This window comes from Cydia pomonella, unplaced genomic scaffold, assembly GCF_033807575.1.
Source record: "Cydia pomonella isolate Wapato2018A unplaced genomic scaffold, ilCydPomo1 PGA_scaffold_199, whole genome shotgun sequence".
NCBI classification, from domain to species: domain Eukaryota; kingdom Metazoa; phylum Arthropoda; class Insecta; order Lepidoptera; family Tortricidae; genus Cydia; species Cydia pomonella.
Genome location: NW_026907839.1, coordinates 253253 through 268971, shown reverse-complemented (window position 1 = coordinate 268971; position 15719 = coordinate 253253). Strand labels below are relative to the sequence as shown.

Genomic DNA, 15719 nt, shown 5'->3' with positions numbered 1-15719 from the left:
TATATCCATGCCAAATTTCAGCTTTCTAGCACTAACGACCACGGAGCAAAGCCTCGGACAGACAGACAGACAGACAGACAGACAGACAGACAGACAGACAGACGGACATGGCGAAACTATAAGGGTTCCGTTTTATGCCATTTGGCTACGGAACCCTAAAAACCGGGCAAGTGCGAGTCGGACTCGCGCACGAACGTACGGAACCCCCGTACAATTATTTATAAAAACGGCAAAAAAAAAATATGTTTGTTGTATGGGAGCCCCCCTTAAACATTTTTTTAATCTGTTTTTAGTATTTGTTGTTATAGCGGCAACAGAAATACATCATCTGTGAAAATTTCAACTGTCTAGCTATCACGGTTCATGAGATAAAGCCTGGTGACAGACGGACGGACAGCGAAGTCTCAGTAATAGGGTCCCGTTTGACCCTTTGGGTACGGATCCCTAAAAATAACTTTTTTTGCATTTAAAGAACCAGCAACAAAAATAAATATCTAACTAAATAATTGATCTTTATCGCTTAGTTGAAATAATTTGCTTTTTGACCTTAGCCCGCACGTAATCGCTCGCTTGGGCATCGCAAGGCCATCGCAGACAAACTGCGTGTATTTTTGATACGACCACATAACCAAAAGGTTAGTTTAGGCTTTAATGAACATACTTTCATAGGTTTTATAAAAACAGACGACTTATGAAATAATTCCGCAAGCAATATATCACTACTTTGTTTTAACTCAAAACGTCGCCTTTAATGAAGCGACATCAGTACCCCTAGTGTAAATTTGATCGACATCATAACGTGACGAACGCGTTTGCGTTAAGTCTCATTTTGTATAGGATTTTGAGTTTCCAAAACGTCCCGCTTGGCGCGCTCTTTCTAAATCCAATACAAAATGAGACTAAACGCAAACGCGTACGTCACGTTTCAAAATCGAATTTATTTACACTAGGGGTACTGAACTGTCACAAGTGCCTGTGATGTACGAAATAGACACATTACCGCTCGAAAAAAAATAAAAAATTAATTATGCTAAATTAAATTAATTAGTTGAGATTATATTTTATATTTGAACCGACGAGCGTGTATGAGGAATGTCATGAAAGTGAAGGAAGCGAAAGAGGTATGTCAGGATCGTAGCAAGTAGAAATCCGTGGTCTCTGCCTACCCCTTCGGGAAATAGGCGTGATTATAAGTATGTATGTATATTTGAAAAAAATAACAGAATCATTTTATAGCGTGTGTAGCGCAAAAAAACGTTCGTCTAGTTTACGTTTGCGGTTATATCAAAAATACACACTCGATATAAACGTCGCAAATACCACTAAGATACATAATACATAATACTTATTTGTAAGATATTTATCTTTTGATTTGAACACTTTCATTTTAATTTCATACCTGGCTCGTACACAATGAGTTTTTCGGAATTTATGTACGAAATCTCATTTGATATTTACCAGTCGCTTTTCGGTGAAGGAGAACATCGTGAGGCAACCGGACTAATCTCAACCAGACCTAGTTTACCCTCTGGGTTGGAAGGTCAGATGGCAGTCGCTTTCGTAAAAACTAGTGCCTACGCCAAATCTTGGGATTAGTTGTCAAGCGGACCCCAGGCTCCCATAAGCCGTGGCAAAATGCCGGGACAACGCGAGGAAGAAGAAGGAGAAGACTTTCGTTTTGGTATTATTACCAAGAAAAATAATAAAAGACAAAGTAGAACATAAAAGACCAGACTTTTCATTATGGATTGTTTTGTCAGCCCCCATTAATTAAATTCTGTGTTTTTAGTACCTGTTCGACCTTGGAATCATTTCGAAGCCGTCGGGGAAGATCGACGACATCATCGGCGACTCTAACTACGCCGCCTATGAATACAACATCGCGGATCCGAATTCGAGGTAATTTTTGTCATTAGGAACGTGCCCGTTCAAATCAATTACATTTTCATATTCAGTTTTAAGGCGCTCTTATAGACGGATTTTAGGTTTTTGGGGGGGTGAAGCAGACGAAGTGGTAGAACAGGCAGGCGGGCGCCGCGCCCGCAGCACGCCTACGTCCTTATTCTGACGCCGCCATCCGTATTCTAGTTTGTTAGTTCTGGGATCCTAGTTAGAATAACCAAATTTCGTACACCTGATGTACACAACGAAGGCCGCAAAAATATCTGACACGATCTTATTTGTAGAACCATAACAGGGTAAGAGTAAATTATTATTGCAGGTGACCCTATTAATATTGTTTATAGCTGTGAAGATACTGCAAAATTTTGATGAAGAAATAAATTTGATATTTAATATTTTAGTAGTTTTTTTATGATAGAGGAGGCAAACGAGCAGACGGATTACCTGATGGTAAGCCATTACCACCGCCCATGGACACCTGCAACACCAGAGGGGTTGTTAGTGCGTTATCGGCCTTTAAGATGGAATACGCTCTTTTCTTGAAGGTTTGAAGGTCGTATCGGTTCGGAAATACCACAGGCGACAGTTCATTCCACAGTTTTGCTGTGCGAGGTAGAAAGTTCCTGGAGAAACGCACAGTTCAGGACTGCCAACCATCTAAGTGGTGAGGATGGAAATGTTGTCGCGTAGTCTTATGTCTTAGACATAAGACTTAATGTACGATGTACTCCTCAATAAAGCTCTTCTGAAGAAGAATGCAGAAACTGCAGGATAGTACTATATTCTTTTTATTGACTTAATAACTAGATACAAGTATCGTTTAGGTATTTAGGAAATCTATATAAAAATATGTGTAGCCGCTATGGCAGTACGGTGCAGTCAAATATAGGTACGCGGAGCGGGGAGCCGTGAAGTATGTGTGTCCTGTCACGGTAGCCAAAATGTTCAATGTTATTTTAAAACCGGCTTGTTATCAGAGGAATATCAGAGGCTAATCCATCTTTTTAAATCCCAGATACTCAATAAAATGACATCGCTACTAAATTGGCCTATAAAATTTTAAGTAAGTATTTATAATATAAATACAGCCAATTTTGACAGATTTTTTATTTGATTGTTTAAAAAAAAACAAAATTCCTACAGTTTCCCGCCACCTGGTTACGGCGACGTGCGCCGACGTCTTGTGCTGTCCTGCGTGTTTGCATCCGGACTCGAACCCGGGGCTGCGCGCAACCGCGCCGTGATGCTGCTTGGCCCGCCGCGTAACGGCAAGAGCTTTCTCGTGGACTGCGTTGTTGGAGAGATGAGTTAGTATTTATTTATTTATTTATAATTTCAAACAAGTTAAACAGCATAACATTACAGTAAAAATACCAAACCACTGCTAACTTAGACATAACATTAAAAGAAACAATACAAATTTAAAACATACAATTCAAAACAATATACAATTCATTACAAATTACAATATTAACATCTAATAAGTTTCTGGCAAAAATTTCATTTTTGGTACAAGCTTTTATCGCTGACTGTACTTTTCTTTATACAGGCAACTAATACTCATCGAGCAAATTCTAAAAACCCCAAACACAATTAGGTTGCGTTGTTTTATCACAGAGTTCCTATGTCCACCTCTTGTCTCCATTATCAGATCAGCTCCATGGTACCATAATATTGCATTGTCACCCGACTTACATATGTATGCAAATTTTCAGCTCAATCGGACCGGGAAGTGGATCAAATTTAACTTGCAAGATTTGATTACGAACAGACAACGGTCAGGTGAAAGTAAATAAAAGCTTGTAAAAATAAATAATTGGAACATTTTAAACTGTAGAAGGCCGTGCATCCATCTTCTCACAAAACCACAAACATTCATGACGCACAACTACCTGCCTGCAAACAAATCACACTGAAAGACTGATGCGAGGAGCGCATTCAAAAGGAGCAAGAACGATCAAGAGGGGAATTCCTACGTGTACCACCTTGCCCACCTCCAAGTGACCAATCCACCATTTTAGGGTGACCAAGCACGCGTTGAATATTTGTATTCAAAAAGTGGCTACAAATTGTAAAATAAAAAAATATATTATTTTTATTTCACTAATATTTATTTGGGAACTTTTCACAACTTATATTACCGTATGGCTAACTGCTCAAAAATACATTACAAGCTTTTATTTAACTTGCCCTGTTAGTATGTATGGGACAAATCTTGCAAGTTAAATTTGACCCACTTCCCGGTTTCCGATGAAGCTGAAAATTTGCTTACATATGTAAGTCGGGTTGCAATGCAATATTATGGTACCATCAAGCTGATCTGATGATGGAGACAGGAGTAGCCATAGGAACTCTGTGATAAAACGACGCACCCTAATTGTCTCGATGAGTATTAATTGCCTGTGGAAAAAAAGTACAGTCAGCGATAAAAGCTTGTACCAAAAATGATTTTTTTGCCAAAAACTTATTTTAATCTAATAAAATAAGCCCCTACGATATTATAACTATTATTATGAAGCGCCCCGGTGCGTTGAAGTAAGTTGCCTCAACAAGTGATTTCGTGTTGTGACCTTTAATTAATTTTAGTATAAGATGAAGATAATTATTGACACCTTTTACTAAAAACGAATTCTGTTTATAGGTGAATAGATTATTTTTAGTACTTATAAGATGGCCAGTTACTAAACAGTGGCACAGATCATATAATACTAGTACAGATACCCAATCTCATACTAAAAACGCGCACCGTTCTAAGTATCCAATACCTGTAGGCTATTTTTTAGTTCACAGTAACGAACTAGATGGCGCACGGAGCTAATAAAACTCTCACAACTAACATGCGTTGAAATGGCGTCGAAATACCTCTCTTGCGACATCTGTTGTAGCTTTCACGCACTAAACCTAGAGGTCACATATATTATTAAGGTCAATTATTACTAGATGGCGTTTCAGATATCGATGACGAAATTAAAATTTATTTAGAAATTAAGTCAATTTACAATTATGATGTCAATTTTAATTTAATGCTACTTTTTTTTTGTACTGTAAATAGAAGTTTGATTTGGTACTTTAAGACATCAAAGTTTCGTTACAAATCACAAGTCGTGTTCTTATCGCTTAGCTTGCTTCGGTGCGACGAGCATTCGAGTAAACCAGCGTAATTATGACTTTTAGATACACAATAACGGATAATCAAAGAGGACTCTTATGCTGGTTTGAAGGTATCTAGTACCTGGCGCTTCACGGTAGGGCAGAAAGAACACGGCATTAAGCGGTATGATTTGTTTTAATAACTCTTGGCGCTAAGCGTTGCATTGGTTGCTCGGCACGTGGCCTTGAGAGGCCCAAGGTTGCGCTTATACAAACGATTTAAAACGTTCGTCAAAATCGAAAGTAAAAAATATGCGCATATTCAATAAAAAATATATTGGTACCTACCTAGAGATATATTAGGCAGTATTGTCTTAGATTTATTATGATATAAAAAGAGCATGTATACAGGAAAGGAATGAGTATTTTTAAGGATGATCAATTGATAATTTTGTGTTAAAAAATAAAGGCCACCACTTACAAAAAATAGGTACCTAAATATGGAAGTGTCTCGTTAGACAGTTTACGCACTTGCGATTTCCGTATGTGGCTATAGCGTGATAAGTGCTTAAGAGGAAAGAGGACGGCCGGTTCTCCATACAAACGTAGTCCCCATTTTCCTCTCTGGATGTTGACATTTAGGAAAATATTTTTAAGTAATTTGATGTATATTCAACATACCTTGTCTTTTGACTTTTTTCGATTTGTGTATTATTATAAAAATTAGGAGCGAAAAATAGATTTCAGATTTCATAAAAAAAATTTAATGCTTCTAACTCCTATCGAAAAAAATCAAACGTAGAGGCATACTTGTGGTTGATATACAACAAATTGTGTAAAAATATTTTTGATAGTGTTAATATCTAGAGAGAAAAATGTGGACTATGTTTGTATGAAAAGGTGATTTCGCGTGCGTCCTCCACTTTCTTCTTAAGAGGGAAGTGTACCACGTGATTGTCCATACAAAAAGAGAAAACGTTTTTCCATGATTTAGTAGTATGTTATTGACACAATGCCAAACATAGGTTTCCTATTTTTAAATGTGCAAAACAAAAAAAAATTTTTTTTTCAAAAAAGCGAAACTTTTAAACCTACCTGAAGCGATCGACATCAAAATCAAAGTGATTTGTTAAGATTTAGTTAGTGGAAATCATTTTCTCTCTAAAGGGAACTGCATAGAAAAATTACTGTTATTTCGTTAGATTCGAAAACTATTCTTCCCTCATAATAATCCCAATTTCAAGTGAAATTATAAGGTTTAACATGACTCATAGGTAGGTTTTTGACGTGACTAATAGGGAGAACATATTTTGATTTATTCAGGAAAATTAGGTTATTGTAGGTATTTAATTTGTTATGCTATCAAGCATCAGAGTGCCCAGCACGAAGAGCGAAATTTCATCAACTGCTATAAAGAAATTTCGATTCAGAAATAAAGTTTAATCCGTATCGTCTGTATCCGTATTACTTATTATATTTAGTAAGAGGGTGGGGGGAGGGGTTAATTACGTGAGGGGATTAGGGGGGCCAAGCTGAATTCACCGAACCAGTTTCACCGAAATTGAAAAAACCGGGAAAACCAGGTTTACCGATTCCGATTTTTTAAATAAGTACCTATATAAATTACATCTTATACCTTTAAACGAGCATTCTTGTATATATATATTTCTGTGATCTCGGAAACGGCTCTAACGATTTCGCTGAAATTTGGTATATGGGGGTTTTTGGGGGTATACAATCTATCTAGATTAGTCTTATGTTTGGGAAAACGCGTGCTTTCGAGTTTTCATGCGTTTTTCTTTCGACGCAGAATATGGTCGCTAATTTCGTATTGCCGGCCACTGTCCGTCTGGTCCAGCGGGTTAAGACGCGGACTGCTAAACGAGTGTGACGGGTTCGAATCTCGCCCGGTGACTAACTTTTGTTTTTTTTTATATGTTCAAGTTTATATATAATTTTTTATTGTTTTAGACAAGTTTAATTTAGTAAAAAAATTACCTATGTAATAAGAGAAATTACAATAGATGGCATTACTCTGCGACAAGTGCTGTAAAATCGATTGTAAATAATAATAATTGTCAGTTTACATTTTACTTTTTAAGTTTATGTAGATTATCACCTATACACCACCATATTACAATAAATAGTTATAACCGAGCAAAGCTCGGTCGCCCAGGTACTATATCATAATATGAGCTAGAATGTTTAAAAAGGAGTACGGATTTTTACAGATATTTCTTAAAAACTCTTTATTCAAATATGGGTCGCTTGAAAAAAAAACTAGGTTTCTAGTAGAAACTTTCTACGTATCGTACCTACCTTCCCATCGTTTCATTATCTGATTTGTGCAAGGTGCACTGCCTAGACGACAAGAGAGACGATTAGCGCAACTCGCGCTATTGAACACTGTGCGAGTTATGTGGATGAACGAGCTTGATTCTGAACGGGTGTTGCTTTGCGTGTTTAACATTCTAACATTGCAATAAAAAAAGCGTGTAACGTTTTTTTCCATAATTTTAAATTAATAAATAAAATAATTTTATTTCGTATTTATTTTATTTTATATTTTAACCACCAAAGTGTGTTTTGTAGCTTATTCAGTATGGCTACCATGAGTTGGCATTTGACGTTTACGCTAGCGACTGCTTGAACTTGATCGCAGTTTATCTCGCTTGCATTAAAGTAGGTATTGGTGCGATCGAGTTCACGCAGTCTGTGGCGTAAAAGTCAAATGTCAACTCATGGTAGCCATACTTGTCCTATCATGTAAATATTTTTTTATAATTTTTGATATATAATATAAACAGATTATTCAACATGTAAAAAAAACATCAAATTAAAGTCACTGGAGCGCGTCAGCAGGTAGTCAATCGCGCACCATGTATCCGAAAAAAGAAAGAAAGAGGAGGGGAAATAATAAGGGTAGGTATGTTAATTTACATGGTCAAGGTGGTTTTTAATATGTAAGAGAGTAGCAGGGTCACAAAGTTACAAAAAAAACGTGACCTTGATCTTTTTATGTTTATGTTTATTTGTAAATGTAATGAAGATTTCTTATTAGAAAACTAGAAAACAATCAACTTGTAACGTTCGAGTTCATTATTTTCAACTGACCGAAAAATATACGGGAATACCCTCAATACCTCTTTAACTCCATTAAATAAATAAAAATCTTTTTTATTGTTCAGATTCTTGCCAATCAATTCAAACTATTAAAAGTTAACTTCATTTTAAAAATGTACATTGTCGTACAAAAGGCAGTTACACAATGCAAAAGGCAATTATGTTATAATTTTCCGTATGAATATACAACGTAAGCAAAATAATAGACTAATAGATAATGTTTTTTGACGTAAGTCGCAAGTATTAAGACGATTGTCGGCCCAATGCCCTTGAGCGTCGGGGCCTCGGAGCGAAGCTAAGCGCTCTGTCCCCGCGACAATCTCATGTCTCATGACGATCGCACGCAACGACGTTCAAAGAATAAGATGCAGTGCAGAGGCGCGCGGGTGGCGCTATACTCGTATTTGAGTATCATCTTTTGCAGACGTTTTGTTGTTTGATATGAGTAGATCATGCATTTGGTGAAGGTACCGTAGTAACCTCGCAGTAGGACACACACACAAAATACACCATACACCACGAATTATTTATGATTTTGTGGCACACTTCATATATCCGTATCGAGTGTGGTTTAATAAAAATAATAGTTTTTGGTTTCTATGAAAAAGACACGCAAATCAAAGTTGTAATTTTAAGATTTTTTGAAAAAGTTTTTTTTCTTCTTATTGCGCAAATAAATATTTATGTTGCCGAGCGCCGATTTTATACTCTTTTTTTTTTACAATACTAGAAAAAACTAACCACGTTTTAATAGGTAGTTTATTAATCCTGAAAATTGTATGGTTTCTGAATTTAATCGATTAATTATGTTTAAATATAAAAAGAAACAACTATCTATACAGGTTGATTCATGAGACGTGAGCGAGACCAAGCCCACACAAACAGTAAATGTTAATGAATCGTTCACTGTCATATTTAAGTAAAATAATCACGCTTTTTTCTGTTATCTAACTTTTTTTAAGGACAAATTTGATTATCTACAATCATGGACACCCTACAACAGTTAATTAATAAAGATAAAACTTCTTTAACCGTTATGACAACACTTTGATTATGAAGAGAATAAAATGTCACACTTGAGTGAGATACGATTTTTCAAAAGTAACCAGACTCCGATGACATTCAATTTGTCACTTGTTATGGATAAAACAATGAGGGTGGCCATAAATGTCGTAAATAAAATAAAATAAAATTTTTGAACAGAAGAAAATTAATTTAACGTTAATCTCACAAATACTGATACGAAACAGTTACTGATAACTTACTGAATACGTAGGCTTGATCCTGCTCACGTCTCCTTAATCATCCTGTATACAACGTAAATAGATAGCCTATGTTAATCAATTAATTATATTTTTTTAGGAATCGAAATTTATTACAAAACTCAAAATTCGAATGTCTATATGTCCGCGCATATTAGAAAACACTTATTATACATATATTTAAAAAAGCTTTCTCAAACACAAGTGGAAATAGTGTCATTACGTTCATAACAATAAGCTGCGAAACACCATGTTTCGCGCGCTAAAGCGAGTCACAACCCAGCTTTCTGCAGTTATTTATTCTTTGGCCGCAATTACTCCGATATTATAGCACTTGGGAAATGCACAAGAATTCATAGTGCAAGGAAGGCACGGAGCGACAAGTGATACAGCCTCCTCGTCTAAACGTTGGCACACGACTGACGTTCACGTCTTTTTCGAGCTGCATACGCACGAAATGTCAAAAAATGATCGATTTCTTAAAAAAATATTAACTGATTAGCAAAAGCTGTGTTGTATTCGCAGAACCTGTTAAAAAATATTTTTTTAGTTTAAAAATAATTTAATCGATTAATTTAGTAGAAATGAGCAATGAGTTTTTCGACGAAAACGGCGCGTAGCGCCTTAATAAGGTTATGTCCTTCGCGCCACCGTGCACCGCTAATAATACCTAGTTGTATGGTAGTATGCTTACGCACACAGATGCACCTCGGTGGCCTTCAGGGGCTGCGTAAGGTTCGCCTACGCCTATATGGTTCCTCCGATACGAACAATATGAAATCGAAAATGAGCCCATATTAAATTAAAAACAAATGCGAACCTACAAATATAATACGTCGTATTGTCAATCTAACTTTGCAAACGCACACTGGTAAATAAATATCAGTTTTCGTCTTTTGATTGATATTTTGTCAGATGATGATAGTTTATAGAGTTAGAGCAGCTTATTTAGATGCACCAGGTTTCTATTTTATCACCAATATAGTTGAGAAAGATGCATAATGAAGCCCTGTGAATGTCAGCTGCCGCGAATGAAGCAGTTAAAAGTTTAACTCATTTAAGTTTAACATCAAATAAGACTAATTATTGCTCTAAGCCTGTAAATTTAAATGACCAAGATGACCATAAATGTCACAAATGACCGGTTATTTATCAAAAACAAGGGTCTCTAAAAGTGAATATTTATGTTGCCGAGCGCCGCTTGACGGACGCTTTGCAACCCTACTTGTGTTGTTACATTGCTTTCAATGCTTACATTTGACCAGTTGAAGCACTTTTTAGGGCCACAAAGTTTGTGTCTAGAGTCATACTGTGTCGATATGTACTTCAAAAAATGGGCTATGTGCGTTTTAAACCACGCATTATGGAGGGTTAAACCTTAATACGATTCTAAAAGACAAACGCTTGCGCGGCATAGCGGGGCGTGGTATCGCTCGCTACCACTAGGTCGGCTACGATTGGCTCGCGCGCTCCGGCACGTCGACGGTCCAGCGCGCGTGGCTATGAATTTGGCGCCTTTTAAAATAGATTATACTATTATAAATTATAATGCAAGCTATTCACAGGAATTTCTAACTTTCCTTAATATTTCCGTAACGCATATTAATTTTTAAGCAACTATCCTATTTTTCAAAATTTTATGCTTTGTCTATTAACTTAAGAACGTAGAGGTATTGTCGTGGATTTAATAACTTTAATTTAATGTCCACAAAACAAAAAGCTAATTCTAGTTTAACAAATTATCACATTAAAAAAAATCTAAATATTTGAAGCTTAAACTTTGCATCTTAATTCAATATTCAAAAACCATGTAATGATTAAGTAAATTCATCCTATTGTGAACTTTACGTCTTAGCGCTAAGGTTGCAAATTCCATGTGACTTACATGACTATGAAGGGTACAGTTGTAACTGATGAGCAATTTTCGTAACTGCATTAACTGTCACAATGGCTCAGCGGTAGATGCGTAGACTAGCGAGCGGGAGGTCCGAGTATCGAACCCCGGCGAGAATTAACTTTTCTCCTAACTTTATTTGGTTTTAAAAATAACTGGTTTATTTGGTTTTTCAATTAATCTATGAATTCCGGTAATTGATTTCGAATTACCGAAATTTATAGTCATAAATCCGGGGATCCCACTTGTGAGAGAGATTATTTTTTTGTAATTAAAGTGCCCCACTATTTCACCAGAGCGTACCGATCGCTATGACCTTTTTGGATACAACAGTGCACACACACTAGGTAGCCAAAGAAACCCCGTCAAACACCAGGCAAAATCCCTCATGGCGCCCACATAATTTTGATCTTGGTTTAATGAGGATAATAGATTATAAAAAAAAATATCACTTAGTATACTGAGAATTACATTATTTGACCTCCCTCGACAACACATAACAATCATTAATAAAAGAATATATTATATACCTAATTTATATCTGACGCTCGTTCTAACTTTTATATTACAAATATATGCTTAAAAATATGTCCCATGCCATATAAGCATAACTTTTCCATCTTTAGAATTATCATAAATTTTAGGGCAAAACTCTGGTCCCACTATTGAGCTAAGAAGTTACGTAATGCGACGAAATTAAAAACACATTTTAAGATCCCTGACAACATAATCTATAATTTGGTCGGGTTATGTGTAGGTACCACAAACTATACTAAATTCACGGTGGGAATAAAAAAATGTCCTCACATTTCAACATTTTGTGACAAGGACAAACAATAATAATGCTTTCTTTGCTACTCCTACTGAAAGATAAATAAGACTATCCCGTTCGGTCATTTCCCTCCACCGCTCATGGCTGATCCAGTTGAATACTCGATTCATGCGTAAAACGTACTAGAATCGTGGTGGCTCCATCTAGTGACGATATTCATTATTACTTCGACAGCTATATCCGTCGTGCGCTGTTGCCCATAACGTAGTCAGTCGCAAAACTCGCAAATCGCAATATAATTGTGGTATCAAATTTTGTAAATTAATGCATTGAATTCGTGTTGTTATTAATGTTTACATTTCATTTATTGTGTTTTTAATTTATGGCACGTTAAATATGTCTTAATATGTAGGATAAGAATTTCGTAATGGCCGATTGTGACATTTGGCGCCATCTATTGATATCGATTTAGAAATAATTATAACTAGTTCGAGATGGGAGGGCATGACAGTGGCCAGCAATAGACGATTTACCCTATCATATTTTATCTTCGTCGCGTCGTCCCGGTATTTTGCCACGGTCCACTGGGGTCCGCTTGGCAACTAATCCGAAAATTGGCGTAGGCACTAGTTTTTACGAAAGCGACTGCCCTTTGACCTTCCTACCAAGAGGGTAAAGTAGGCCTTATTGGTATTAGTCCAGTTTCCTCACGATGTTTTCCTTCACCAAAAAGTGACTGATGAATATCAAATGATATTTCGTACACAAGTCCCGAAAAACTCATTAGTACGATACAAGCCGGGGTTTGAACCCGCGACTGCAAGTCGCATGCTCTTACCGCTAGACCACCAGCGCTTAGACGATTTAAGTTACCCTATTGTTGAATGATAAAATATTAACAATAATTTCAAATTCTACGCTGTAGATGCAGTGAAAATAGACATATCACCAGAACTGGTCAGCTCAGTGGTGGAGCGGCCAGGAAAAACGGTCGAAGACGTATTCCTGACTGCGCGGGTGTTTCAGCCTTGCGTGGTGTACATGAGGGACGTTGAGAGGGTGTTTATGAACCCTGCCAAGGTAATCTATTAAAAAATGCATTTATTTCAGACAGTTAAGTAGGCCCACTTGCCCAGTAGTCATGTGACGAGAAAGGTATTACGAATGAATGTGGAGGGATGGAACGGGAGAGGAAAACCTGGCAAAAGGTGGATGGATTGTGTGAGAGATGACATTTGGATCTGTTTAAAAAATAAATATATTGAGGGCGCCACTTGTCACTTGCCCCCCCCCCCCCCGCCCTCGACCTTGACTCAGGAATGCGGCGGGGCTGACGAGTAAGATAAATACCTAAAGTGCGGCAAAACATACATATATACACTACTCCTATGTTCGTCGTTTCAGGTTCCACCAGAGCAGAGGTATCTGATGGCAGCCAGTGTGAAGACGGCACTAGTCAAGTGTGTGAAAGGGATAGCAGCTGAGGATAAAATCATTTTTATAGGTAAGTTATACAATACAAATACTCTTTTCATCTCTCCTATTCGGAAAGTTCACCTTTCATAGCCTGATAGTAGGGTGGGAAAATCAATTTCCCACCCTAGGGTGGAAAGTATTTTTTTTTAATTTGTACTTCGAGCAACGGCTAACAGCCATATACGCCATAGTATTCAGTTAAAAGCGTTTATATTAGCTTTCGTTTTTTCAGACCAAGTATTATTGAAATTAAATGTTAATGCATTGCACTATTAAAAATTATACTACTAAACTAGTATTTAATATTTAAATATACGCAATAAACATAAATATTTTTTTTTTAATATTACGTCGGTGGCAAACAAGCATACGGCCCGCCTGATGGTAAGCAGTCTCCGTAGCCTATGTACGCCTGCAACTCCAGAGAAGTTACATGCGCGTTGCCGACCCTAAACCCGCCCCCCCTTGTTGAGCTCTGGCAACCTTACTCACCGGCAGGAACACAACACTATGAGTAGGGTCTATGTTATTTGGCTGCTGTTTTCTGTAAGGTGGTGCTTCCCCAGTTGGGCTCTGATCTGGAATGACATCCGCTGTGCTGTGCCCTACCACACAAAGCGAGATGACATTCACAATGCCCATACCTCTCTTTTGGACGCAGTTTAAGGACGTACCCGGGTCCGGGTCCGGTTATACTACTAGTATTTAATATTTAAATGTATGAAATAAACATAAATATTTGTCAATAAATCAATATAAATGATGATAAATGTTTAAAATATTATCATTACATTACATTCATTCATTCATTCATTCAGTTTCACTTTTTTTAAAGGCGCGTATACATTAAGGCCGTTTCAGACAGATCCTTATTAAAGATCGGGTTGTCTATGGTTTTAGATTTGTTTCCGATCAAAATGTAAATGGCGCCAATTCCAGTCATAAAACCTACATTTCTTGAGTTTCACTTTCCTCAAATTCGAAATAAAAAGTAGAGTGTTTAACTCGGGTTCACTTTTCACCCTCGGTTAATAATATATTATTGTATAAAATTTCCAGCAACCTGCACAACCCCATTCGGCTTCCCGGCGGCCCCTATGGTATCTGTATTCGACGAGATGATCCTAGTGCCGCGGACCGACTATAATAGTCTGCAGCTGTTCTTCTATCACAAGTTACAAAGGTTATTAAATTAAGAGGCCAGTTATCAATTTTAGTCGCAAAAATGTCAAATTGATAGATTTAGTCGATGAAATTGTACACGTTTTGTTAACTATTGGAAATAACAAGTACTGGTTTCTATTAGCACATCTTGTTATCTTTGCCACGCCGCTACGTGGGTGATTACATGAAACTTGGCAAGACCATAGATAGATAGAATACTCTTTATTGGCACACCTCAGTAAAAATATACAAGAAAAATAAACCATTGATTAAATTTAGAGGCAGACAACAGGCGGTCTTATCGCTAAAAAGCGATCTCTTCCAGACAACCTTTAGGTAGCGGAAATGGAGAAGTTAATCGAAAAAGTAGGTGTTGCTAAACCGTTATGAAGCCTACATTCACACACACAATTACAGTGAATAAACATACACATATAAGGAATACAAATAGACATACATAAACATACATATAAATATACATAAAATTAACCGAAACATAGCTAAATATGACAGCAGCATGTCAGCCACAGAGTAAAAATAACTATGTACTATATGACCATTTACACGTAACATACCTATGTCTATGTCAGGGTACACATTTTCATTGCTAAAAGTGGTTATACAAAAAAAATGATCAAGTATAAGTTTTATACGTAAAATCAGCATAAAATATTCATTTAAAATTTCATGTTATTTCGGAATGTCAGCTAGGTTCCTGTGATACTTATGATGACGATGTTCGAATGTTCCAGTATAAGGAGCGCGGAGCGTGATTTCTGCGTGCAGACGTTGGCGCACATGCTGCAGGGCTACGGGTTTGGCACTATCATCGAGGTGTTCAACGAAGTTATGTGTGCTGACAGAATCGTCAGGTCTACAACATTTATTACTGCGTGCAGACGTTAGCGCACATGTTGCAGGGCTATAGGTTTGGCATCATCATCGAGATGTCCAACGAAGTTATGTGGGCTGACAGGATCGTCAGGTCTACAACATTTATTTGTGCATGTAGACGTTGGCGCACATGCTGCAGGGC

General features: G+C 37.0%; 1 protein-coding gene across 1 annotated transcript in view; it reads left to right on the top strand.

The window, feature by feature from the left end:
- LOC133533678 (dynein regulatory complex protein 11-like) overlaps positions 1 to 15668 on the top strand; it is a 49531-nt gene extending 33863 nt beyond the window's left edge. The window contains exons 13-18 of the mRNA XM_061872703.1: positions 1790 to 1899; positions 3046 to 3209; positions 12969 to 13117; positions 13448 to 13547; positions 14579 to 14702; positions 15436 to 15668. Coding sequence (XP_061728687.1) covers positions 1790 to 1899; positions 3046 to 3209; positions 12969 to 13117; positions 13448 to 13547; positions 14579 to 14702; positions 15436 to 15589 — 801 coding nt within the window. The 3' untranslated portion in view covers positions 15590 to 15668. The remainder of the gene's footprint in view (positions 1 to 1789; positions 1900 to 3045; positions 3210 to 12968; positions 13118 to 13447; positions 13548 to 14578; positions 14703 to 15435) is intronic.
- The last annotated feature ends 51 nt before the right edge of the window (positions 15669 to 15719 follow it).